Genomic DNA, 26,435 nt, shown 5'->3' on the forward strand with positions numbered 1-26,435 from the left:
AGTTTACGACATGTGCGTTCAAGTCTCTTTGGTCGGAGCAAGATGGCGGTGTAGCCTACCTTCTTTTAATGAATTTCACGAAAATACAGCAAGGTTTGTTAACTCTGCTTATAGAAAAATAAGAACAAAGAATGCGCATCAGGTTTGTTTTAATATTTTACGTTTGTAATTCATCTATGAAGCCATAATATACTATAGTATATTATAGTAAAATTACTCTAGTAAATAAATACATAGTGTTTTTGAACCGTACATAGTAGATATACTGCAGTAAATTAACAAAGTGAAGTAAATACTATAATATACTACAATTTACTGTAGTATCGTTACTAAGTACTAGAGTAATTTTACTATAATACTGTGGGATTTTTTCATGTGGCCACTGTAAACTGTATCGTTATATATTAGGCTAACTGATATTACAATGCTAGCTTACTTTGTAATTGACAAAGCCTGACAGTGTCACTGCTAAATACCAGTTATATTCAACAACACAAGTTGCATCCATTGATTCCGCCATGTTTCTGACCTCGTACAGATCGGGGCTTAAAGAAAATCCCGAGCTTCCCACTGGTATTTACGACTTTGTGGTGGCGTTCATGTGCGTTCAACTCGTAAATAGCCTACGATCTTTACGACATGACTTGAACGCACCATATGTCCGAAATTCGCTTCGGTCAAAATGATGATTTATGATGACATGCAGGTGTCTAACCATGTATGAATTAACAGTATCGACTTCGACAACGCGGTGTTCAATTATTTAAAATATATTGTTTTTCTGTTTCTTGGAAAGTAGCATTTTTGGAGATTAGAAAAGGAACATTATTGTTATAAGTATTAATAACAGCATGCATAAGTAGCTCCTAAAGCAAGTTCAAATTAGAATATATTTTTCTTGAAAAGCTTCTTTTCTCTCTTCAGCTCCAGGATCTCTTTCGTTTGCTCCTTCAGAAGCAGCTTTCCGAGTCGGTGGCACCTGAGGAGAAAGACGCTCTTGAAAGCATCGACGACCTTGACATTCGCAATGAAGTGGTTCGCCAGCTTCCCCTCTCCCACCGAGGACGGAAAACAGGCTGTCGGAACTTCTACTGGAAAACCTTCACCTCCTGTTAGTCAGCTTGCTTGATAGACCAAATCTCAGCTGAAACCCTTTGTCATGATGGTGTAAGGCATCAATGTTAGTGGATGTTTTAGAGGATTTCTGGTCCTGTGCATTTTTGCCTTGTGCCTGTATATCATGGATTGTAATAACCAATCTATATTGTCTTCGGTTTCTCCTTCTCTTTATGATGCTGTATGCATTTACCAACAATGTTCTTAGAATTCACCAGCACACATATTGGTAAATAACACCAGTTATACTACTCCAGTACAAAAAGAGTTAACTATTGAATGGGCTTTTATGCACTGTCTGGCATAAAATATTAGCGTTATGGGTAGCAAGTGATTATATGATTTAAACTGAAAGAAAATCTTGATTTATAGGTTGTGTTGACCTTGCAACAGTGTCGTTGGATTGCAAGTCCTCTGTAATAAAGTGTGATCAGGGTCACGTGTGATTGGCTCTATGGATTGTAATACAAAAAGCAAACACACAACAACTTTTTTTGGTAATTTTTGTTCTTTCACAGTTCATCAAATCATATATTGGAAACAACAGTCAGTACAAAAACTAGAAATCAATAGACATTTGCAGTAAAAACATTGGATTTATAAAGCAGATCTTTTTGTCTCCCTATAATCAACACCAGGGAACAAATGCAAAGTCATCCAAACACGCCCTGAAATAAACTGACAGCTTACAAAGTATATCAGCCATTGAAACCAACCGTGCAGTATCAGGGGCATGTTATCAATAAGTGATCAATGATGACAGTTTTCTGGCAGCCAGTTGATCTACATTTGAACCATCTTACAACATATTCCAGACAAATCAATAAATAAAGCATGCAACCATCTGAACCACTTTATGCTTTTAGTTTCTTGACAATTGTAACTATTTGTCGGAGCAAACACTAATACGTAATAATTTTGCTTCGAACAATCAACACCTCTTATTTGAAACCTTTTTGTATAATGGCATTAAGTAATGGATGCTTGCACATCATTCAAATAACAGACCATTAAAAATGCATGTTGACACAATAAAGCCAATACAGGAAAAAAAGAGAAGTAAAAAAAAAATAAAGCCGGTCAGTAACAATCTCTGTGCTCAAAAGTCGGATGCGTAACAACCTGAAGTGAAAGTCTTAACCTTCTTGTAACCTTCATTCCACTCATCTTGTTAGTCAATAACTGTGACTAATTCTAATAGGTCACAATTGTCATTCTTCTAACCTAGTAGATTCCTTCCCCTAATCGCTCACTATTCAAACTCGCTGACAAAACCAAACCACTGGGCAGAAATCTCAACTACATGACTACAGCTCAACACACACCTGCCCAGAGACTTCCTTCATTGAAGCGTTCGTGGTACACACTGACCCTTTACTCCTATCTGACAACACACTTGTAACAGCTTTAAAGGGATAGTTCACCCAAAAATGAAAATCCTCTCATTATTTACTCACCCTCATGTCATTACAAACCTGTAAGACTTTCGTTCATCTTCAGAACACAAATGAAGAGCTTTTTGATGAAATCTGAGAGCTTTCTGTCCATCTGTTGACAGCCACGCAACTATCACTTTGACGCTTGATAAAGTTCATAAAGAGATCGTAAAACTATCAATTGAGCGGTTTAGTCCAAATTTTCGGAAGCGGCTCATTCGCTTTATATGATGAACAGATTGAATTTAGGCTTTTATTCACATCTAAACATTCATCAACTCACACATCAGTTGTGGTAAACAGAAGCTCAAGGATGTTCGCTTGATGTGTGAGAACCAATGAGGTTCATTCTTGTGTTACGCATCACATTTGAGCTTCTGTTTATGTTTGCTGATCAATGTTTAGATGTGAATAAAAGCCTAAACTAAATCTGTTCATCATATAAAGCGATCGAGTCTCTTCATAAACTTTGGACTAAACCGCTTCGTTCATATGGATTAGTTTTACAATCTCTTTATGAACTTTTTGAAGCGTCAAAGTGATAGTTGCGTGGCTGTCAATGGAGGGACAGAAATCTCTCAGATTTCATCAGAAAAGATCTTAATTTGTGTTCAGAAGATGAACGAAAGTCTTACGGGTTTGGAATTACATGAGGATGAGTAAATAATGACAATTTTCCTTTTTGGGTGAACTATCCCTTTAAGAGATCAGTGTAAACCTATTGTTTTAACCTAGAGGCTGATTGGAGTGACAAGAGCTTGGAGAACAAAAAAGCTGCCCAAGTTAAACTTTTCCACCTTTTTACCAGAATTATCATTAGCATCAGGATGAATTTAACGATAAATCAATATCAAGTCCATAAACAAAGTACAGTAATAATATCCTTCAACAATCATGATTTCAAGTATTAAAATAACGAGTGCTCGATCTCCAGCGAGTGCAGCGGGAGAAACATCATGCATTTGTTTTTGAGAGGATAAGAGAACAGAGATGATGTGAAAGAGCATCTGAATGGGGACAACATGAAGTGACCCCAACTGCCAGCAGAATTGGGGCGTTATTTTAGGATATATACTGTGGCTTGTTTCTAGATTTCCATGAAAGGTTGTTGTAAAAGCTCTCAAGAGTAGTGACTGCTTTTCCAAAGTAAGAAATGCACCCCGTTCACAAGACTCACATTTTGTATAAACGTACACACGCAGATTTCACACATTTCATTCACCACCTGTTTTTCTGTTTTATTAAAGAAACAGCTTTCCAGTGAAGCTACTCCGAGCACAAAAGTAGTTTGTTTTTTGTCAACAGCTCTATGCTGCCATGATAGGGACGTCTTCATATTATTTGTGCGATCGACATGAGGATATTTAGTGTGTGAGGTCGAGGATGGAAGAAATACCAGGTGGTGGATGTTTAGATAGTTGCACATTCTGAAGAATAACCACGAAGCAGAGAAAGGGCACAGCGAGACAGGACGGGGGCGTTAGCAGTCGGTGGAGATTTTGGCAGAAAGATCTTGGATGCGACGGGCGCTGCAGCTCTTGCACAGGATGTGTCCGTCCAGGGGATAGCAGCCTCTTCCCTCGCCCTCTGAAGAGAGGAGAAGACCACACTCCTGCAACACAAACACAGTTCGGCTTTACCACACACTTGGTCTATTTCACTTCTTATTATTCATTCATTCATTCCGATATTCAAAATGTTATTTTTCATGCATTACTCTCAAAGTATTATGCATTTGTAATTGCAGTGTAAATGCATTCATGCCAACGTGTACATTTCAGATGCAGCTTCTGTGCCACCTCTGCAGTGTAAAGATGGCTTTTGTGGATGCTGGTTCCAGAAATATTTTTCCGCACTTATTTCTCCCATGGGGATTTAAAAGTCTTCATTAAAGCATTATAAGCCATGAACCAAGCCAACCAGCTATGAAGATTACAAACTTAGAAGCAAAAAAGTATTTGAAAAAAAATGGAGGGAAAGTAATGAGGTAAAAGAACTACAATCCCATAAAGCATTGCAAATAGCACAATCAAATTAAAATACAATGGAGAAATAAACCTAATTATATATATATATATATATATATATATATATATATATATATATATATATATATATATATATATATATATATATATATATATATATATATATATATATATATATATATATATATATATATATATATATATATATATATATACACTCACCTAAAGGATTATTAGGAACACCATACTAATACTGTGTTTGACCCCCTTTCGCCTTCAGAATTGCCTTAATTCTACATGGCATTGATTCAACAAGGTGCTGAAAGCATTCTTTAGAAATGTTGGCCCATATTGATAGGATAGCATCTTGCAGTTGATGGAGATTTGTGGGATGCACATCCAGGGCATGAAGCTCCCGTTCCACCACATCCCAAAGATGCTCTATTGGGTTGAGATCTGGTGACTGTGGGGGCCATTTTAGTACAGTGAACTCATTGTCATGTTCAAAAAACCAATTTGAAATTATTGGAGCTTTGTGACATGGTGCATTATCCTGCTGGAAGTAGCCATCAGAGGATGGGTACATGGTGGTCATAAAGGGATGGACATGGTCAGAAACAATGCTCAGGTAGGCCGTGGCATTTAAACAATGCCCAATTGGCACTAAGGGTCCTAAAGTGTGCCAAGAAAACATCCCCCACACCATTACACCACCACCACCAGCCTGCACAGTGGTAACAAGGCATGATGGATCCATGTTCTCATTCTGTTTACGCCAAATTCTGACTCTACCATCTGAATGTCTCAACAGAAATCCAGACTCATCAGACCAGGCAACATTTTTTCAGTCTTCAGGTTTTTTCCAGGTTGTAACGAGTGGTTATTTCAGTCAAAGTTGCTCTTCTATCAGCTTGAATCAGTCGGCCCATTCTCCTCTGACCTCTAGCATCAACAAGGCATTTTCGCCCACAGGACTGCCGCATACTGGATGTTTTTCCCTTTTCACACCATTCTTTGTAAACCCTAGAAATGGTTGTGTGTGAAAATCCCAGTAACTGAGCAGATTGTGAAATACTCAGACCGGCCCGTCTGGCACCAACCACCATGCCACGCTCAAAATAGCTTAAATCACCTTTCTTTCCCATTCTGACATTCAGTTTGGAGGTCAGGAGATTGTCTTGACCAGGATCACACCCCTAAATACATTGAAGCAACTGCCATGTGATTGGTTGATTAGATAATTGCATTAATTAGAAATTGAACAGGTGTTCCTAATAATCCTTTAGGTGAGTGTATATACATATTTTACATATACATTTACAAAATTGGCCAGAAGTCTGAAACAACAATGGTTTTTCCTCTCTTTTCTTTGCTTTTACCAATCAAATGTTAAACTTTGCTCTTTTTGTAGGACTTAAATACATATTTATATATAATTATTTCTATAGCATTTAAAATGTGAAAAATGGTCAAACTCAACTCAATTCAAGTGTTCCTTTAAAATGTACTTTTCAAGTAAAACTGTTAAATTGACAGAGTGGTTTGATCATTTATTATTCACCAGATATATTTAACATTTTATGGCTAAAAACATGGTGATTTTTTTTTCTGGCTGTTGACCGTAATCCTGATTTATGGATTGATAAAAGAGATATCCAAAACCTCTTACTCTAATATGTCACCAAAATAAAACAATAATTCTGAACCCGGCTTTATCCAATGTCCAGGTTTCTGTTCTGGAAATGTATTTAATTAGAGCATATTTAAATCACAAAACAAAATAACAATAATTTAGTGTGATTGTCATTAGTAACAAAATCCCCCTAAACATAAACCACTAAATGCAACCCCTTATTTTTGCATGGATGTTAAAAATAATGCATTGGTGCATTAAATCAATAATTCCACAGTAAACTCACAAAATGATGGTTCTTACCTCACATACGTAGCAGTTAACATGAAAACTGCGATCCAGTGCAACGATCCTCACGGTCTCCTCCTGCCCGGGCTCTGGCATTATGGGCTGAACACACACTGAGCAGCGGGGGGCAAACTTCCTGTTCAAACAGAAAGCAAACACAGTTTTAGTGATCAAATCCATGTAGTAATTGATAGGACATTTGGAAGAGCCTCTTATTAATAAAAAGTAAAAAAGCAACATCTGCATTTGATTGTATATCAACAGAAACAGAGGCTTTACACCACACAGAGGGACAACAAAAAGGTGTATGAAGTGCATAAGTACCTGTGGAAGTCATCAATACAGTGGATCTGAGATGTGGCATCCACAGTAAACGGCACTCCATCCAGACAACAGCCGCAAACCACACATGTGAAACAGCGAGGATGGTAAGCCTTTCCCATCGCCCTCAGGATCCGGTCTAGGATGGGCTCAGAGCATTTTGAACAGCGCTCAAGTGTGCTCTGTGATCAGAGAGGAAGAAAAAATGTTCAACGTTTTGATGTAAAATGTGCTGCAGAAAGGAAACCATACGATAAAAAGGCAGAAACTCACTATGTAGCAGTTCTCGCAGTAGCTCTTCCTGTCTAATGCGTAGAAGGGCTGACCTCTCAGTCTGGCGTGACAGGTGATGCAGGTGAAACACTCCACGTGAAACACCTGCTCCATGGCAATACAGCCACTGCCATCTCCCAGAACATTATCCCCACACCGAGCACATCGACCTGACGGAGAAAGATGGAGAGAGATCCATGACCCTCGCTGTACGCATGAAGTAAGCAAAAATGCATTAAATATTGGAGCATACCAAAATATTCCTCAGTTGGGGGATGATTCATGTCATACACCAGCTTCTTGGTAAGTCGATCCAACTCTTCCTCTGGATGTGGTGCTGACCCCTGCTGGAAGAACATTGATAAACTGCACATATTAAACCTGTTTGTTGTTCACTTGTACATATTTTATCATTCTTGTATAAATGTAAACGGTGTACATTCTCAGACTTTCTGTAGTAGTGCATTTCATTGTATTGCAGGTGCACTTGTACTGTACTTCAAATAATAATTTAAAGCTGTACTTGCAGATAATCAATATTAATGTAATAAAAGGCCACTTAAGTATACTTTTTACAACTGTTTTTTAACAATTAAAGGCGCAGTAAGCGATTTCTGAGAAACACTGTTGATATTAGAAATCATTTTTTAATATACCGGTACCTCAGATTGTGTTCGTCTGAAAGAAGAATGTCATATACACCTATAGGATGACTTGAGGGTGAGTAAATCAAGGGCTAATTAAAAATTTTGGGTGAACTATCCCTTTAAAGGTGCAGTGTGTAAATTTTAGCAGCATCTAGTGGTGAGTAGGGTTGGGTATCGTTCACATTTTAACCGGTATCGGTACCTGAAATTCGGTACCGGTACCCAACGGTACCTTTTTTCTGTACTTTTGGGATGCTTACATAAATAACTGTAAAGAACCTGTAAGTCATTTATAAAAGTGTTATTGACATTATGCCAGAGCTGCCCTGGTCGCTGTCTGCCATTGTCTGTGATGTTTGATTACTGTAATATTTACTAGTAAATAGTAGGCTACTAGGTACTTAATTTAATTCATAAAAACAACCATATTATAATTTTTTTCTTTTTAATTAAATTTCTATGAAAAGATTTCCCACAAATTATGTGTTATGTATTTTCTGGTAATCAACTGAAGACATAAGACATTCATTTAATTTACCTTTTTTTGTCAAGCAAAGTGCTGCACAACTGATATTTGTATGGTTAAAATTAAAACTTTTATTTTTATTAAAATATTTATTAAAAAAATTATTTAAAAAAACCTAAACTTAAGTTTTGATGATTTATTATTATTACATGGAGACGTATTTAAATTCTACTGTACAACAGTAATTTATTTGTCAAGTTAGGCAAACTTTTATTTTGACGGGTTCCATGAATTTGAGTTTCTGTGTGTTAATGATATGACGGTAGTTTTTCTCAAATGAAACGGTAAAATGCTCATGAAGTGACTCAGTGGCTCTGGAGATGACTTTCGTGCGTTCATGTCCTCATATGAGAGTCAGAGATGGAAACATGCGACCGTCACGCGCGATTCTGAGTGAGAGTGTGTGAGGTAAACCCATAGACTGTAAACCGCGCGTCTACGCATTCATTCGCACAGAGACACGCATGATTCGTATTTAAATAGTCTTTTCGCGGTTTAATATTCACAGACACTAGTCTATATCACAATATGCGTTCTCAGGTACCGACATTTGGTACCGATTGATTAAATGTGAATCGGTACTCGGTAGTACCAACGTAATTCGGTCGGTGCCCTTAAAAGTACCGAGTTCGGTACCCAACCCTAGTGGTGAGGTTGTGAATAGCGCTCTATAGAGAAGTTTGTCCGTTCAGGGCTACTGTAGAAATATTAGTGGTGTCAACAATAATCGATTCAGCGATGCATCGCAATGCGGGGCATGCACGATTCAGCATCGATGCGGCAAAGTGCCATAATCGATTATGTCACCGTTTATTTTCTGGCCTTGAGTTGGACAATAAAGTTGTGAAGTTTCAATTACTTCCAGGGTCATAACAACAACAATCAAGATGGCTGAGGCGGAGGAAGATGACCGCGATAGACGGGTAATTAAAAACGCACCCAAAGCTTGGAAAGCGGACATCTGGGCACATTTCGGATTCTGACGCCGGCTTCACACCGCATGCGTTGGCAGGGCAGGAGCGGTGGGTATGGAGAGCCGGAGCCCGCGCGCCCATTGTGGATTCACACTGGCAGCGTTTGACTCGCGCAGATATTGCAAATACAGACAAATATTGTACATTATGTCACATTTTCCGGTCTTCTCCTCCGAGCCCCGTCTGTCTCGTGCTTTGATTTATGATGGGCAGCATATGCTGTGATTGTAAAACACACGGGGCACTTCACTACATGATTTCATGGTGAAATTTGTTATTTTCCATGTTAATCTGGTCAGTTTTGATCAAGAACAATCCACTGTGGCTTTAAATCAGCGTGAGCAGCGAGGCAAAAATAGACTCGCCGCCGAAACGATCGCGGCACTGCTGCTCCTGCGATGCGCTGCCGTGCCGCCTCCGCGTGCGATGTGAATGCTCTAATCTGTTAACATGGGCGCCGAAAAAAATATGCGCTGCTAACGCGCCTGCCACACTAAAATCAAGCACGAGAATTGACGAGTCCCTAGTGTCAACGTTACTGTGTGTGTTGCACTGAATATTTTTATTGCTGGGTGCCTGGGTGGTGGTTGTTGTTACAATAGTGTGACTGTGATTACGGATTCATATTTGCACAGGAGTTCATGAAGTGCCCTGTCTTAGAGCTTTTTACTGTGTGTAAAAAAAAACACTTATGTTCACTGCTGGAAAAAGTTGGCTTAGTTGGTTATTATTGCTCTATATAATTTCAAATGGTTCTAAAGCAGAGAGAAGAGAAACATTTCTCATTCAAAGCACTGAAAGCAGTGATTTATGTTTTCTTTTTCAGGTTTGAAAATGCCATATCCAATACCCTGTACCATTCAATTTTATTTTATTTAATGACATTTATGTCAAAGATACAGGAAAGTGATAATACACACATAGCAGCCAATACAATCTGTTGTTCAATATCTGCTTTTATTGCCTCATGACTGATTAAAAATGTGCCTTGTTGTGTGCAGTAGAATTTTGATGCATCGCAATGCATCGTAGAATCGAATTGAATCGAATCGTTACCTGGTGAATCGTAATCGAATCGAATTATGAGAGCAGTGCCAATGCACACCCCTAAGAAATATGGTGGCACAAAATGGCGAATTCACTGTAAGGACCCCCGGTGTATGAAGATTGAAATGGCTCATTCTAAGGTAATACAAACATAACGGTTCATTATGTAAGGTCTTAATACACCAATGAAAACATAGTTGTATATATTATATTGCATTTCTGTCAATAGATCCTCAAAAATACTACACACTGCACCGTTAAACACACAGCTGATTGGCTCACTCTCTCTCCTTCCCAATCATGAGTGGACACGCCCCTTTATTAATGAATGAAATTACATATAAAAGATGTACTTGGCTCATATATATATATATATAATATATATATATATATATATATAAAAGATGTACTTGGCTCATATATATATATATAATATATATATATATATATAATATATATATATATATATATATATATATATATATATATATATATATATATATATAGATATATAGAGAGAGAGAGAGAGAGAGAGAGAGAGAGAGAGAGAGAGAGAGAGAGAGAGAGAGAGAGAGAGAGAGAGAGAGAGAGAGAGAGAGAGAGAGAGAGAGAGAGAGAGAGAGAGAGAGAGAGAGAGAGAGAGAGAGAGAGAGAGAGAGAGAGAGAGAGAGAGAGAGAGAGAGAGAGAGAGAGAGAGAGAGAGAGAGAGAGAGAGAGAGAGAGAGAGCGAGCGAGCGCGAGAGCGAGCGCGAGAGCGATATCGAGACTATTAACGTTAATAAAATATCAATAAAAATAAGAATTACTTTAAAGGCAAGTTTTTTCTTTTTTGTAAAAGCCACTCAACAGGAAATCTGCCTTAGGCTTCATGACAGAGAGTTTCCATCTGTGCTACAACATGACAAACTAACGGCTACCTCTCCCCCAAACCGGTCTTACCTTGTTAGACTGATATGCTGACACTTGGTCTTGACTCATCTTGACTGGCACTCCCTGGCCAGATCTCCCCCCTGGCATATTCCCAGCTCCTCCCTTATAGGCAGCTGGATCTCCATGAGGTTCTTGGGCAGGAGGAGGTGGAGGTGGGTACCAGCCCTGTCCCTGAGCCTCATAATGTGGCCGATCTTGCTGAGGGGGGCGAGAGGCATGCTGACGGGGCGGGTGGCGGGGTGTAAGCTTGCTCTGCCTGTCGTCCAGTCTGAGAATAGGTGACGGGCTGAGCCGTCTTCACCTGTACAGTAAATCGTGGACCGGTTGGGGTGGAGGCAGTGGTGTAGGAGGCAGGCACTGGTTGTGGGTAAGGTTTGTGGACTGAAGCGTAAATGTAGTCCGGCTGAGGTGTAGAGGTGTAAGGTGGGGCGGGGGTGGTACTGGTTTTGGAGTGGAGCAGGGTAGCCCATTGAGGGCCTGCTTGTTGGTGGAGCCCCCATCTGGTTGGGAGAGTTATAGCGGTCCATAGGGAGGTGCTTGCTGTAAGGCACATTGTCATACAACTGTTGAAAAAAAAAATTGAAAGGAAATTTTCCATTTAAAAAACGGAATTGTGCGACAATACCACAATACTAAACATTACCCCAAAGGCTGGAATACACTATAAAAATTTTGCCAAAGCTATAGTTGCCAAAAGTTGTTTGTCATGCGTCTTCTAGCAATGAGGCGCCATGTTTCTGTGCGAGTTTGTTGTGTTTGGAACAACTTGAAAATCTGGTAGTGTGGACCCTGTGATGCCCAGTTTGATGCCAACTATTTACACAATCAGCAAGGGAATGATGCCTAGTGTTTTAAAATCAGGGTTTTTCCTGCATTGAAATTTTTTTGGCGGCCGCCAAGACAAATTTTTGGCCCGCCAAAGCCTTATTTGATGAGTTATTGTGATTTATGAGTGTAGAATAGATGACTGTTGCACATGTGATATGGCAGTGTTAAATGAGTGACAGAGAACGAGCAGAGAGCTCCTCCCCCGCGCGACCGCTCTCTCTTTCTGTCGATGTCTTCTCATATTTCACATATTAATCAAAATCAAAAGGTCGGAAGACCGAATCCATGTTGCACGTGCCGCATTCGGATATTTTTTTTCCTTAAATTCCCGTGAGTGTGAACTGCGCTCAAAAAACATTGACTTTTCTCTGACCAGCTGACATAAACATAAGTTTCAATAAACGGGAAAACATTATATTCTGTTATGAAGTGTATTCTGTATTGACAAATCTTTCGCGATGTTCTAACAGACGGGATTCGCACACAACGCGTCTGCTAATGTACGATTCGCGAACCAATGACTCCTTTGAATCGAATCATTTTAGCGACTGGTTAGAACAACTGATCCATCCCACACTGAACGAACGAATCAGTTTATTCATTTACTCAGAACATCTGAAACGAGAACAAGTGTGCTTACCCCATTTAGCAAGAGTGGATAGTAGGAATTAGTTTAATCATCCACAGTCATTCAGCTTATTTATGTTGACAATGTGCAGTGAAATATAATTTAGTGTAGACTGGAGTTAGGTGAGACCAGAACAAAGTTGTTAGCTAGCTGATAATTTTACAAAATTGTATATGGTAGAAAATTAGGCTATTTGTAATTTTTTTAATGCTACTTTTTAATATTGATATGATTATACCAAAACAATTATCAGTAAAAAGTGTAAAAAATGAGGATCAAAAGAAACAAACATCAAGGTAGAGATCATACATAATATCAGATGTCAAAATAAGATAAGCAAAAATTACAAACGGTTTCTTTGCATTTATTTTAAATGTATTGTCAGTATTGCGCTCACAGATCACGTGGGTAGGGTACTTTTTTACTGTGTGTGTGGATGACCATGTCTGTCAGACACCACCGAAGACCATTTTTGACCCAGGAAAAACCCTGAAAATCTGTTCAGACAATGGCACGGGCCAAACGTGGGTTGAGCGGGTCGCGGATTTTGTAGTCAAAGAAACAAAAAAATCTAATTCTAAATGCATTACTGATGCAAGACTTTCATTTTGAAAGACGTGCGTAAAAGCTGTTCTGTCAGGCACAGTTTAAGTAGAGAGTGCATGTTGTCCTGATTCAGTATCTGAGGTGAGATGAGATTTTTTTTATTTGTCAGTGTCATTATTCTAATGTTACTTTCGCAATTTCTTATGAAATAAAGTCTCTCAAGTCTCGACTGAGAAAAATTCTCTTTCCTGTCCTGATATACTGTGCTCACGGCACGCACTCTTTAATTGCACACACAATTTACGTCATCCTGCACAGAGACCTCTACAGCCCTGTTTGTGTGTTTGCAAACCATTTTTGAGAAATAAATACTTGGATCAAATTCCTAAAAATTTGAGTCACAGCTCAATGACCATGGGAAAATGCGAGTCCCATGGCCAAACCAGTTGAGAACTAGTGATGTTGTGTATTTCAGCCTTAAAGGGTTAGTTCACCCAAAAATGAAAATTCTGTCATTAATTACTCACCCTCATGTCGTTGGACACCCGTAAGACCTCCGTTCATATTCGGAACACAAATGAAGATATTTTAGTTGAAAGCTGATGGCTGAGAAAGGCTTCAGATAGGCCTCCATTGGCATTCAGTACATTGACACTTCCAAGATCCATGAAAGGCACTTAAAACGTCGTTACAAAGTCTATCTCACCACAGTGACTCTACAATAATCATACAATGCGACGACAATAGTTTTTGTGCGCAAAAAAAATCAAAATAACACCTTTATCCAACTTGTTCTTGTCTTCCGTGTGCGCCTCCACGACGCATGCGCGAGAATATGACGTAGCGCCGGTGTTCGGGAATCGATGAAATACACACTTAAGCTCCATTTTGAGCACTACGCCGAGACCTAAAGCACGATCAATGTAGAATTCAACAGCTTAGACACGCGCGTCTTCCTCTGCTCGTAAACAAATCGCTTCTGGGTCATATGTCCGAACGCCGGATCTGCGTCATATTCTTGCGCATGCGTCGTGGAGGCATACACGGAAGTCGAGAACAAGTTGGATAAAGGTGTTATTTTGATTTTTTTTTGCGCACAAAAACTATTGTCGTCGCATTGTATGATTATTGTAGAGCCACTGTGGTGAGATAGACTTTGTAACGACGTTTTAAGTGCCTTTCATGGATCTTGGAAGTGTCAATGTACTGAATGCCAATGGAGGCCTATGTGAAGCCTTTCTCAGCCATCAGCTTTCAACTAAAATATCTTCATTTGTGTTCCGAATATGAACGGAGGTCTTACGGGTGTCCAACGACATGAGGGTGAGTAATTAATGACAGAATTTTCATTTTTGGGTGAACTAACCCTTTAAGAAACACATTTACTTACCAATAAATCTGAAATGACTTACTCTGTTTAAAGCATTATTAGGGGCTTTCGCACCAGAGGAACCTTTTCATAGTTTCTAGAACTAATGGCGGAAGTACCCAATTTTTGGCGTGTTCGCACTGCAGAAACTGGGAACGATTTTCAGAGTAGGGTCTAACCCAGCTCAATAGGAACTACCAGTGACACAAGTGTATGCTGATTGGCAGAACGCACGTTCTTAGTTCTCGGGGGAACCATCCTGGTGGCTAGTTCCTATAACTACCCAGTGCAAAAGCCCCTATTTTGAACAGTTACTGCTTTTAAAGTGTTACCTGTGAGCTTGAGCTCTGAGGGTGATTGTCCAGGTCAGCCAGCATGCATGTAAGAGAGTCTATCTCTGCGTCAATAGCAGAGATGTGCTTCTCTGATCCCCGACTCTGAGCAAACAACAGCCACAAACAAAACTCACATTATTATACTTTCAAGAAACACAATATAGCCTAAATGTTGAGGGAATGTTTTAAAGTGCCTCTATTATGCTTTTTCAAATATTATCTTTCATACAGTGTGTAACATCGCTGTTTGTGAATGTAAAAGGCCTGCAAAGATCAAAGTGCCGACAAATTAAGTTATTGTCTACTAAGAGAAAGAATCGATTCTGAACTGCTGAAACGAGTCCTCAGTTATTCCAGTGCCAGTCTATGGTCTTCAATGGCTGCCTGTGAACAACGTCTTCTTTGACCCTCAAACACTAAGTTGTAGCTGAGCCTAAGTTGTAGCTGACACTGCTATTTTTAGTGCTGTAAATCCACTTTGCGTGCACTTCTCAAGGATGAGGACTTGATAACATAACTACTGTTCGTATTACTGTGCATCAAGCACTAAGGAAGCCTCCGGAGCTGAAATTCAAATATGGTAATGAGCCTTTAGTTTCTGACGCATAATGTAAGCGGTCGACCAATCACAACAGACTGGGCCACCTGACCAATCAGAGAAGAGTAGGTTCTCGGAAAGGAGGGGTTTAGAGAGACGAAATGAGGTGATGTGCAATGTACATTATGTGAAAATTGAACTTGGATGCATATAAATCTATTGCAGCAGGCCTCTAAAACAAAATTAGGAACCTTTAAAATAGCATAATAAGAGCACTTTAAAAAATTATTTGATGAGAAGGAAATTTTACCAGTATTTCTGAGGAAATTTAAGGAATGATCGACAAATTTAACAGAACACAACAAGTCCTAAACGATAATTATAAATGAACATGTGGGTATCACTGACGTGAAGCTCATGGCTGGCCATGCGGGGGCTCCAGTTGTGGTGGTCTTCTTTGGGCCCTTGGCCTGGAGCATAGTATCGCTCTCCTAATTGGGGAGGCAATGGATGATAGGCAGTAGACCCTGAGCGATCATCTTGATGCTGGTGTTGCATGGACCCACCTAAGCACACAAACATCAGTTCAGGTTACGAAGGTCCAAAAAACATTCGCATAATATACATTGCACATCATCTCATTCATGTCGATACTCAAATCCTCCTTTTTCTTTTATCTATTTTTTACTATTTGTTATTTATGCTCTTTTAATTTCTTAGTTTTTTTATTAAGAGCATGTCAGTTTCTTTGGCTATTTTTATGGCAAAAACTATACTTGTGTTTTTAAAATTTAAACTTAATAATATAAAGATATTTAAATTCTAAAACAACATTCGAAACTTGATTAAAATCCTTTTCAAGGGAATCAACAATATAAAATTCTCTCATGCACGATGTCAATAATAATACAATGCTATATCAGATGTAAAATATGTACAATAACAATTACAGAAAAAAAATAATATTTAGATGTCCATAAATCTATTTCAATAGTACATTGGGTTTAATTTATCGATATAGAGCTCATGTTTAATGTGATATTGTGTTTAGATGCAAAAATGAAACTCTCGTTAGTGCCAAGGTTTTTCATGTGAATAAATGCATAGATTCGCAAAATTAGTTTGTATTCCCTAATGGTCTAGTGGTAGAACTTTTGTTAAGTGTGTCAGAGGTTTTAGATTCTAATCTGCCCTCGTATAGTTTTTTTTTCCTCATCAAAAATATCATCTGTGATTGTATGTCAAGAGCAGGGAGAATTTGTGCATTTTGTTTTTGTGAATTCACCGCAACAAATTCTTTAACTCTCTTATTTAACAAACCAACAAAATGATGCTCTGCTAGTTAACTGGAGATGTTTTGTTTGTATTAGGTAGGTTCATCTGTGCTGTGAGACGTTTCAAAAAGTGGTGGGGACAATATCGACCCTGGCAAAAAGTGTTTTTTACGCCTATGGATTTTAAACCATTTGAGCTCAAGAAGATGTGAAAGAGAACTCAATTCGGAACTCGCACTTCCGAGTCGAATCCTGTTCTCTTCCACGTCTATTTGTGCTTGATTGGACACATGCATGCGAAATTATGTCAAAATGTCAAAAGGCGACAATCCTCCTAAACACAGGCTTACGTGAACAAACAATTGAGAAAGAAAACAGATTTGTTTTATTATATTGGATCAGTGCATTCGTTTTTAAAGTGACAGCAGCCTAATATTCCAGCTGCTGTCTGTGTTATTAAAGGGATAATTCACCCAAAAATGAAAACTAGACCATAGAGACAGAGCGACATTGTCATAATCTGAAGACCACGCCCACCATGGGGGGGGGGGGGGGGGGTCAATCAAACCATCTCCATTGACTTTGTATTGCGTGAAGCGCGTCATTTTTGACTTATAACAAAAAACAGAACAATGTATAAAAGCTGATATGTGACAAGGTGTACAGCAAAACAAGCTACACAACCCAGAACCAAAAACCCAGAAGTTTTTATAAGCTGTTAACCCCAAAAAAATGAACTATCCCTTTAATGTTAATACAACAACAAAAGACAAAGAGAAAATCCCTCACTGCTCTTGACTGAAAAAACTAATACAGGCTAAGAATCACTGTATATTTTATAGTCTATGTAGTGTTTTATTTTTACATTTTATTCATTCAATTTCATACTTTAATGCTGCTGTACAGCTCTGAGCTGCAAGTGTAAATCTTTATATATATTTATTTTATATTATACAATACACTAGGAATACAAGGTTTTTTTTAAAGTAAAGTTTTAAGTTTAAGGTAGGTTTTTCAATTCTGTTAAAGGTCCCGTTTTTCGTGTTTTTTTGAAGCTTTGATTGTGTTTACAGTGTGCAATATAACTTGTGTTCATGTTTCGCGTGTAAAAAAACAGTATTTTTCACACAATTTACTTATCTGTATTAGGGATGGGTCGCGATTTTCGAATATTCGATTAGTTATTTAATTATAGAATATCGAATAGTATGTGCGATTATCGTCCAAAAAAAATCCCCATGTTGTCGGTGCTGATGTGGTGCTGACGCGTTCATGTAACCAGAGGCGCTGCCAATAACGCTCCTAAAAGCTGCCAGTCAGCTCTCAGGGTGTTTTATACTGTGGGCACGTTTGCTGCGGTCCGAGTCTGATTCTTCCCTCCGCCTCTGCAGTGTTGGTCTGGTTTCACACTCAACTTGAACCCTGGTGCGTTTGCGTTCATCTTACGTCATCACAAACGTGCACGGGCGTGATAGAAAACAGAACGCGGGTCAATATATTGGGCTTTTTTCAATTAATTTGGTGCCATTATGTGCAGCTGAGTAAACGACACTTGGGTTTACCGTATGTGTGTCGCTTGAAGGCGGCTTTGCTGCTTGCAAACAGACTCTTTTGAGGAGACGGTGAATTGCCATTAATTTGCTGCCCTGATTGCACTCTATGCGCGAATACACTGCAGGCTCGCTCTCACGATCGTATCTCAGCTAAATCATCAACACTATCATCTCTTACGTGTATGTTATTGAACTAATGACATTGTAATCAGCTAAAACGCATGCGCTGGTTACTTTCTTCCACAACAAGTGCGCACCCGAGTGCTGTTTGCACATTCACGTGAATCACAGCTCAGCTCCGAGAGCAACCGAACTCCGGTTGTGTGTTCTCGGGTTCGGTACCTCAGTGCACACCAAGCTCTGTAGGTAAGCTTTCACATTAGCAATTTTTCATGCTAACCGTGCCCCATTCCGAACTAAAATGCCAGAGTAAAAACGCCCTGAGACAACAGAAGAATAACACATCGTCTCACGCGCACGCTGTAGACTTGTGGCATTTATCAGGTAACTTGGGGCGATGTCACATTACAGTCATATGTTTCAGCATGTTACAATAAATATATGGCCTGAGTTGATATAGCCTATTCCCTAATGAATTAAACAGTTTGTTATCATACAGATTGAGAGTGTGAATGGTCTCTCTCTCTCTCTCTCTTTATGTGTAGCCTATACATGCGTGCATGCGGGGGAGGAGTTGCGATTTTCGAATAAAAATCGAATAATTCCCAGCGATCTTCGAATATCATTTTTGCTTGAAATGCCCATCCCTAATCTGTATACTGCTGTTTTCACTGTCCTCAAAACGGCTTGAAAGATTTCCCTGTTCTATGAAGCCCCTCCTTCAGAAACATGTAACGAGTTCTGATTGTGCCAGCGGTTCCCGTGTTGTGATTCGACAGCAGCTTAGGGCACGCAGAGCGCACGTTACCGGAAAGGTCACGCCTCTCACCATAACGGGGATGCATGCGCTCAATGATCTCTAAGTACAGCGTCCCTGGGAAAGCCAAACAAAGGTGACTTGACTCCGGGATGAAAAACTATACAAACGCAACCGAACGCAACACTTCCTCTTATCCACGCGGGAGCAACAAGACCACGCCCCCTTTTTCCGCGTACTCTTGTGGGCGGAGGTTAGTCGACAAACTGTTCTACTGACGTCATTAAAGCAGGAAGTACAGGGATGTAGTCCAAACCGGCCGTTCGCTGTAGGCTTTGAAAGGGAACTTCTGTTAAATAAAATATCTCGCTTGGCATTGAACTTTGAGCTTTATAATTTTACAGGTATTATTTATGCTCTAACAGCAACATTACACACTAACTAAAGTTTGAAAAATGGGATCACGAAGAACAGGACCTTTAAGTAAAATAAAGAAAGAGTTTTGCAATAAAAAAAAATTCTTTTTTCTCCTTAACCTCTTGCTGTTCCTGTCGCCTAAGAATAGAATAACCAAAAATGTATGTGACAAGCCATCAGAACCGAGGTATGTATTGAACCGTGGACTAACTGTATTGTACTGTACTGCATACTGAGTGTCAGGATCCCAAAATTAATTGACCCATTCTACCTGCTGAAGCTTCACCTCTTACTGCCTGCATCCACTTTTGTCTCCTTAGACGCTCGTTTTTTGGGGTCAACAGCTTATAAAAACGTATTTCCATGTTTTTTAGCTTGTTTGCGGTACACCTTGTCACATATCAGTTGTGTATGTATCAGTATCAATATCAGAATTTTAAAAGAGAAATGGCGGAACATTTAGATAAGAGAAGAGGGGATTGAGTTTGTTGCCCAGCTCTATTCGCAAGAGGCGTCAAAGCTTGTGATGCTCCTGTCCATCACATCAGGGGTTACTCTTTTGCCGTAAGTCGACTTTCTATCCAAATGTCTGCAGCCCTAATAAAGCATAATGGAAAAGTTTGAGGGTTCTTACCTGAAGGTCCCGTTGCCATATATCTTACAGGCATCCCATTTCCTCCTGTTCCGCCATTCTGCTCGTACATGTTATATTTGGGCCTCTGGTCGGGCAGACCTTTCTTAGGAGGCCTGTAGAGAGCCGGGCCGGAGTGTGACATTGGTGCTGTGGCTCTATCTGAACTACCCAGGGTTCTTGGAGGCAGCCAGTTGGGGCCAGACATACCAGGCTTCTACATGGGCAGCACAGAATATAAAGGATGTCACTGTGTGTAACGTTTCTCAGTTTTAAGTGTCTTATTTTTGTGCAAGAGCATGATTAAATAATATATGACTCAATTTCTACTACACACCCCAAACCACACCTCAGAGTTAAGGCCCTATAGCAGTGCTGTCCAAGCTTGTAAAAACTGCATAACTGTAACTACACAAACAGGTTGACGCTTTATGCTGAGTTTCCAGTGGCAACGCATGGCTTCCACGATAACAATAGGCACCAAGTTAAAAAGCAGGAAAAGGCAACCATTCTCAGCCGAAAGGGGAATTCCAGGGTTCCTTAGTCAAACTGCATTTCTCTTTCTCACACACACATATATACATACAATTCCCACAGGTGCACAATACTTGCAATGTATTCGCTCCTCTCTCAAGTCTCCCATTGGTACAATAGCCATTGTCCCCAACACTTAATCCACAATCCTTTATATACAGAATCCGTCCACGAAAATAAGATAGGAAATGTTATGTAATGATCAACTTCTCATTTGAGCCATCTGGTGTCCGCTGGACAATGTCCTGTGTATCCAAGTGCTTGTTATTATTATAAGCTTATGAAAACAAGGCAAATAAACCTCACAACAATACAAGATGCTAACATCTGAACAAGTCGCAATTCGCAAGTATTAAAACACAAACAGGGCCTTTGAAACAGTGCGCGTTTAAAGGCTCACTATGTAGTTTTTCGCCACTAGAGGTCGCCTATTCAAAACAAAGGCGTAGCTTGATGGGGCCGAGATTGAGCGCCGGTGGAAAAGAATCGGGACGGGACTCGGGATGAAATCAGCAGGAAGCGTCATCATCATCAGGGAGCGCAACGAAGCGGAGCGGAGCTTTTCTGCGCGTATGTGGGGTAACGCAACGTTACTCTGTGCGTTAGCTCGCCGGCTGCTATGAGCCACTTCTTACACATGACATCGAGCCAGATCGAAATTAGAATATCATATTAATAAATCCTGGACGGCTTGTGTTGCTAAATGGCATGCAATTAATTTTAAAACATATTGTATGACGGAGAAATGCTGTATTACTGTACAATGATTCGTTTTCTGTCGATGAATGTATCCAAACAGTGGTTCCCTTGACTAATAAAACACACAATATATTAAAGAGTCTTTGGCGTTTCCATGGTTTCTACAAAATAAAACCGAAAACTGAGGGTAACTGATAGGCGACACACTGTTCATGTCCTGGTTAAAATTGCTTATTTCCCTGGATTTAAACAATTCTCAAAAACATCTGAGATAATGCAAGTACACAAGTCAACAAAATATAACACTGTTGTAGTGGTTTTTGGATATTTTAATCCAAAAACCTTACATATTGTCCCTTTAAAGGGAATTTAGTCACCCTAAATTTGTTCAAAACATGTATGAATTTCTTTGTTATGTGGACTTCATATTTTGAAGAATGTTTGAAACCACTTCCATTGCACCATATGATGGAAGTCAATGGTGGCAACTGTTTGGTTACCGACATTCTTCAAAAAATCTTATTTTGTATTAAGAGAAAGAAATTCATACAGGTTTGGAACAACCTAAGGGCGCATAAATGGGTGAACTATCCCTTTAAGATAGCAGTTGGTTTCTTACTGGTTATTGACCTTTAGCTGGTATTGACCAATTAGAAACCAACTACTATATTAAAGAGATTGTTCACCCAAAAATGGAAATTCTGTCATCCCCCGAAAATAGTTTGACCATCTTAATATAACTAACTAGCAGCTGGTTTGTTTGTTCCTGATCCAAAGAGTGTCAACCAGACCAGTTTGGACCAGATAATGTCCATGTAAACAAAACAAATACCATATGAATTTTTCAAATGTGACCTCTAATCATTGCACTGATCTACACCATAACAAATGTCTGCGTTTGCAACCAGAGAAACATCCACATCCAGCCTGACCACATTGGCTGCACCGCAAACCATGAAAGCTCGTACTCAAAGCCGGGGATTGTTAGGCCGATGTAAAATATTTTTAATCGTTTAAAATTAACCCATTAATCTACGATATAACGTGTTTCTGGTGCTCTCTCCTGTGCTATATGGCAAAGTGACATCGACTGATAAAAGTGCGACACTGCCGCACACAAACGTCATCGTGGACGGTTGCGATAACAACAACTCGTCTATGGTAACTTGCGTCCTGTGTGTAGTGGGTTATTTAAACAATAGGACATTAACGATTTCCCGTACCTCTTGAAAACGCTGCAGACTCCCAGTCTACCGAGCATCTGCCTCGTCTCGCTTGGTTTTCATCTGCAAAATGAGATCAGCACATGAAATGAACCGGCGAGCTGCGTCCGTGTGTCTTTCAATTAAAAAGTTCAGTTGGTATATTCCCAGCCCCGTGCTCTTACCACCGAGTACATTAATGCAATTGTTAAACATTAAACATATTCCCTAATTATTAAAAAACACAAACGAGGCCTCTAGGTCGTTTAGTAGCATCGATGAGCAGCATCCAGTTGTAACTGTTTATTAAATAAAGCGAATACTGCAAGTCGCCTCGACTGATTTAGGCGAGATTTTTACTTCTGAGAGAAATACAATCTCACGCGACGCGAGTAAACACTACCAGTAAGCTGTGTCCGCTTTAGGTTAGTACCTAAACAAATACACTTGTGAAGTACTTTTTAGTGATCTGTCGGTTTCATTTTAGTAACCTACTTTTCCTGGAGGATCCAGCAGCGGCTGACAGAGGCCTGTGTGCAGCGGTCCAAGCGCCCGACGTCACATGGCAAGCTGCTTTAACCTTTAACGGTCGAGTAGCCATTTTAATGTATTAATACAAATAGGTAAAATAAACAGCATTGGGACAGCATTTGAGCCACAGAGCTTCAGATTCACAGAGGTGAAATGTAGGGTTGCAAGGGCTTGGGGCCAGAACATGAGGTCAAGTTCAATAACCTTAAAGGTCCCGTTTTTCCTGATTTTTTGAAGCTTTGATTGTGTTTACAGTGTGCAATATAACGTGTTCATGTTTCGCGTGTAAAAAAAAACAGTATTTTTCACACAATTTACTTATCTGTATACCACTGATTTCACTGTCCTAAAAAACGGCTTGATGATTTCCTTATTCTATGAAGTCCCTCAAGGTCCTTTCACACTGGACGGACACGATTTTGACGCGCAAATAATTTGCGCTATGGTTTTATTTTTTGATCAGCTGTTTGTGTAATGAGAGCTTTCACACCGAACGCGAATGTGCTGTGGCGAAAAAACGATGTTTATTTTTTCCGTTTCGATGTCGATTTTTTTTTAACACTCACAGTGATAGAAAAGGCTTAAACCAATCACAAACAAGGAAACAAAGGTGACGAAATGTCCAGTTGATGTCACTAGCCATTCAATCAACATTAACCTTTGCCAGGTATCGCATTTCTCACGAGATTACAGCTGTAGTTGTGTTTACAGCTGTGCAGATGTAGCTGTGTTTGCCCACTATAGGCTACAGATATTATAATCAATACATAGATTTTTTTTTTTTATCTAATTGCGTCCGCGACTATAGAAAGTGAATGTGTTTCCGTCAGTACGACTGTGGCACTTAAATGTTTTCATTGTGACTCAACTGGAAACACAGCAGCTCCGGATCGAGCCGTTCCTGAAGAGAGTGAGTGAGAGAGAGAGTGTGTGTGTGTGTGTGTGTGTGTGTGTGTGTGTGTGTGTGTGTGTGTGTGTGTGTGTGTGTGTGTGTGTGTGTGTGTGTGTGTGTGTGTGTGTGTGTGTGTGTGTTTGTGTGTGTGTGTGTGTGTGTGTGTGTCGTCAGATGCGCTGCTACCGTCTCTGTTTGGAGGAGCTCCTCAAATTGTCCCACGGACATTTGAAAGTAAGTTCAGAACCGGCCATGATAAAGTTTTAGCTCCTGTACAAGATTAGCATACTCCCCTTCAAACTCTCTGTTCTTTAAGACCGGGTGCACCCAAAACCTTCTTTTCTGTCTTTTAAAGAAAATTAAAAGCTTGTCTCAAAGTACAGCGTCCCTGAAGGCCAAACAAAGGTGATTTGACTCCGGGATGAAAATAACAACGTCTGGACGACATGGCGACAAACACACTCTACAAACGCAACCGAACGCAACACTTCCTCTTCTCCACGTGGGAGAGCAACAAGACCACGCCCCCTTTTTTGCATATTCTTGTGGGCGGAGGTTAGTCGACAAACTGTTCTACTGACGTCATTAAAGCAGGAAGTACAGGGATGTAGTCCAAACCGGCCGTTCGCTGTAGGCTTTGAAAGGGAACTTCTGTTAAATAAAATATCTCGCTTGGCATTGAACTTTGAGCTTTATAATTTTACAGGTATTATTTATGCTCTAACAGCAACATTACACACTAACTAAAGTTTGAAAAATGGGATCACGAAGAACAGGGCCTTTAAAGCAATTCCTGTGTAAACCTCCCGAAATACTTGCAAACTGCACAGTAATGCCGAGTTCACACTGCCCGATTTTAGGCCCGATTATGAGTCGCCGACAGGTTTTGGGAAATCACAGACAAATGCCCCCACAGACAAGGCTTTCCTGTAGCTCAAGGCTTTCCTGTAGATCAAGGCTTTCCTGTAGCTCAAACAGTAGAGCATGGCGCTAGCAACGCCAAGGTCATGGGTTCGATTCCCAGGGAAAGCAAGAACTGACAAAAAATGTAAAATGTGTACCTTGAATGCAATGTAAGTCGCTTTGGATAAAATCGTCTGGCAAATGCGTAAATGTAAATGCCCGAAATCATAGGCAAATCAAATCGGTGATCGTGCACGTGAGTGACAATCACGCAGTGTGAATGATCAAAGACACAATATGAGAGTGAGATATTTGGCGTGCTAAATATCTGGACCTGTTGGAGATTCAAAATCCTGCTGTGTGAAATGTGTTTTGACTGAAAATGACACCGGCAATGACCTACAGCCAATAAGAGGGCGAGATACAGGGCAGCGGGAGGTCCAGGGAGGAGTAACTGTGCGTTCACACCGCCGCCGGCGAGAGCATCAAACTTCGCTCTGGCCGCCCTGCCATCGACGCTGTAGAAAGATTCGTGGATGCGCTGCCGCTCTGACGTAGATCGAATGCTTGGTCTTTTTTAAAACTGCATTTAAAGGGGCTGCAAAGCAAACAATCATGTTGATCAGCGTTTGTGCAGACTAGTAGGGTATAAACGTATAATATATAACCTCATGAAATCATTTAAATGTGAAAGTTAAAAATAAGCAGATCGATGGAAAGAATTTAACAATTATAGTTACATGTTTGCTAATGAAATAAACCAATTAAAAGCCATTTGTGTTGTGTATAAATGATGTTGCGCGTCTTCTTATCAAACCCGCCGCACCAGCAATGATCAACCTCCTCTATTTTGCTTGGGAACTAATGTGGTCGGAACCAAAGTTTACAGCACTGCGTTCTCTAGAATCATCTCAAGCGGAGCACTACTACATTCCCATTGGTTGCCGCCGAACCGTGTCATAGCTCATTACCATAAAGTTGACCTGATTTCAACTCTCCTCGACGACCAAATCGTCCAAGACGTGCCGCGCCGCTCTCGCTGGAGATCGCCGCCGGGCTTCCATTGAAAATGAATTACTTCCGGCCACTTCGACGCTCTCGTCGTCGGCGGTGTGAACGCACAGTTATAGACCAGAATATCAGTATTTTAATAGCTGGGCTCTCAAGTCTCACGCATTGGGCGTGAGACACGCGCATTTCAACCCATTCACACACTCACACGCCACACCTTGTATTTCTCACGCAGAGAAATTTCCAGGATAATGCCGACCAAGTTGCGCCCTGCCACGCACCAGCCAATCAAATAAAAAATGTAGCTACCGAACAGCCAATCAGATAATAGCATTGCTATCTCAGTTGTCATTATGTCAGACTGGACGACAGTCAGACGCGAAAAACGGACGCAAGCAAGAGACTCATACGGACTGAGTTTTACGTCATCAATCCGTGACACGTTCGGTAACGTTGAGCCGCATTCACAGATACAATGGTAGCGTTCA

At 40.1% G+C, this 26,435-nt stretch overlaps 1 protein-coding gene across 1 annotated transcript; it reads right to left on the bottom strand.

Moving 5' to 3' along the window:
* Positions 1-2,526: 2,526 nt before the first annotated feature.
* trip6 (thyroid hormone receptor interactor 6) lies at positions 2,527-23,118 on the bottom strand. The gene is given in 12 exon segments (XM_079810801.1): positions 2,527-4,164; positions 6,477-6,597; positions 6,786-6,964; positions 7,056-7,225; positions 7,309-7,402; positions 11,189-11,410; positions 11,412-11,613; positions 11,615-11,742; positions 14,883-14,987; positions 15,832-15,989; positions 20,179-20,392; positions 23,106-23,118. Coding segments are annotated over 11 exon segments (1,716 nt in total). The 5' UTR covers positions 20,384-20,392; positions 23,106-23,118; the 3' UTR covers positions 2,527-4,032.
* Positions 23,119-26,435: the final 3,317 nt, after the last annotated feature.

The sequence above is a fragment of the Gobio gobio genome (assembly GCF_949357685.1).
Source record: "Gobio gobio genome assembly, chromosome: 2".
Taxonomy (NCBI): domain Eukaryota; kingdom Metazoa; phylum Chordata; class Actinopteri; order Cypriniformes; family Gobionidae; genus Gobio; species Gobio gobio.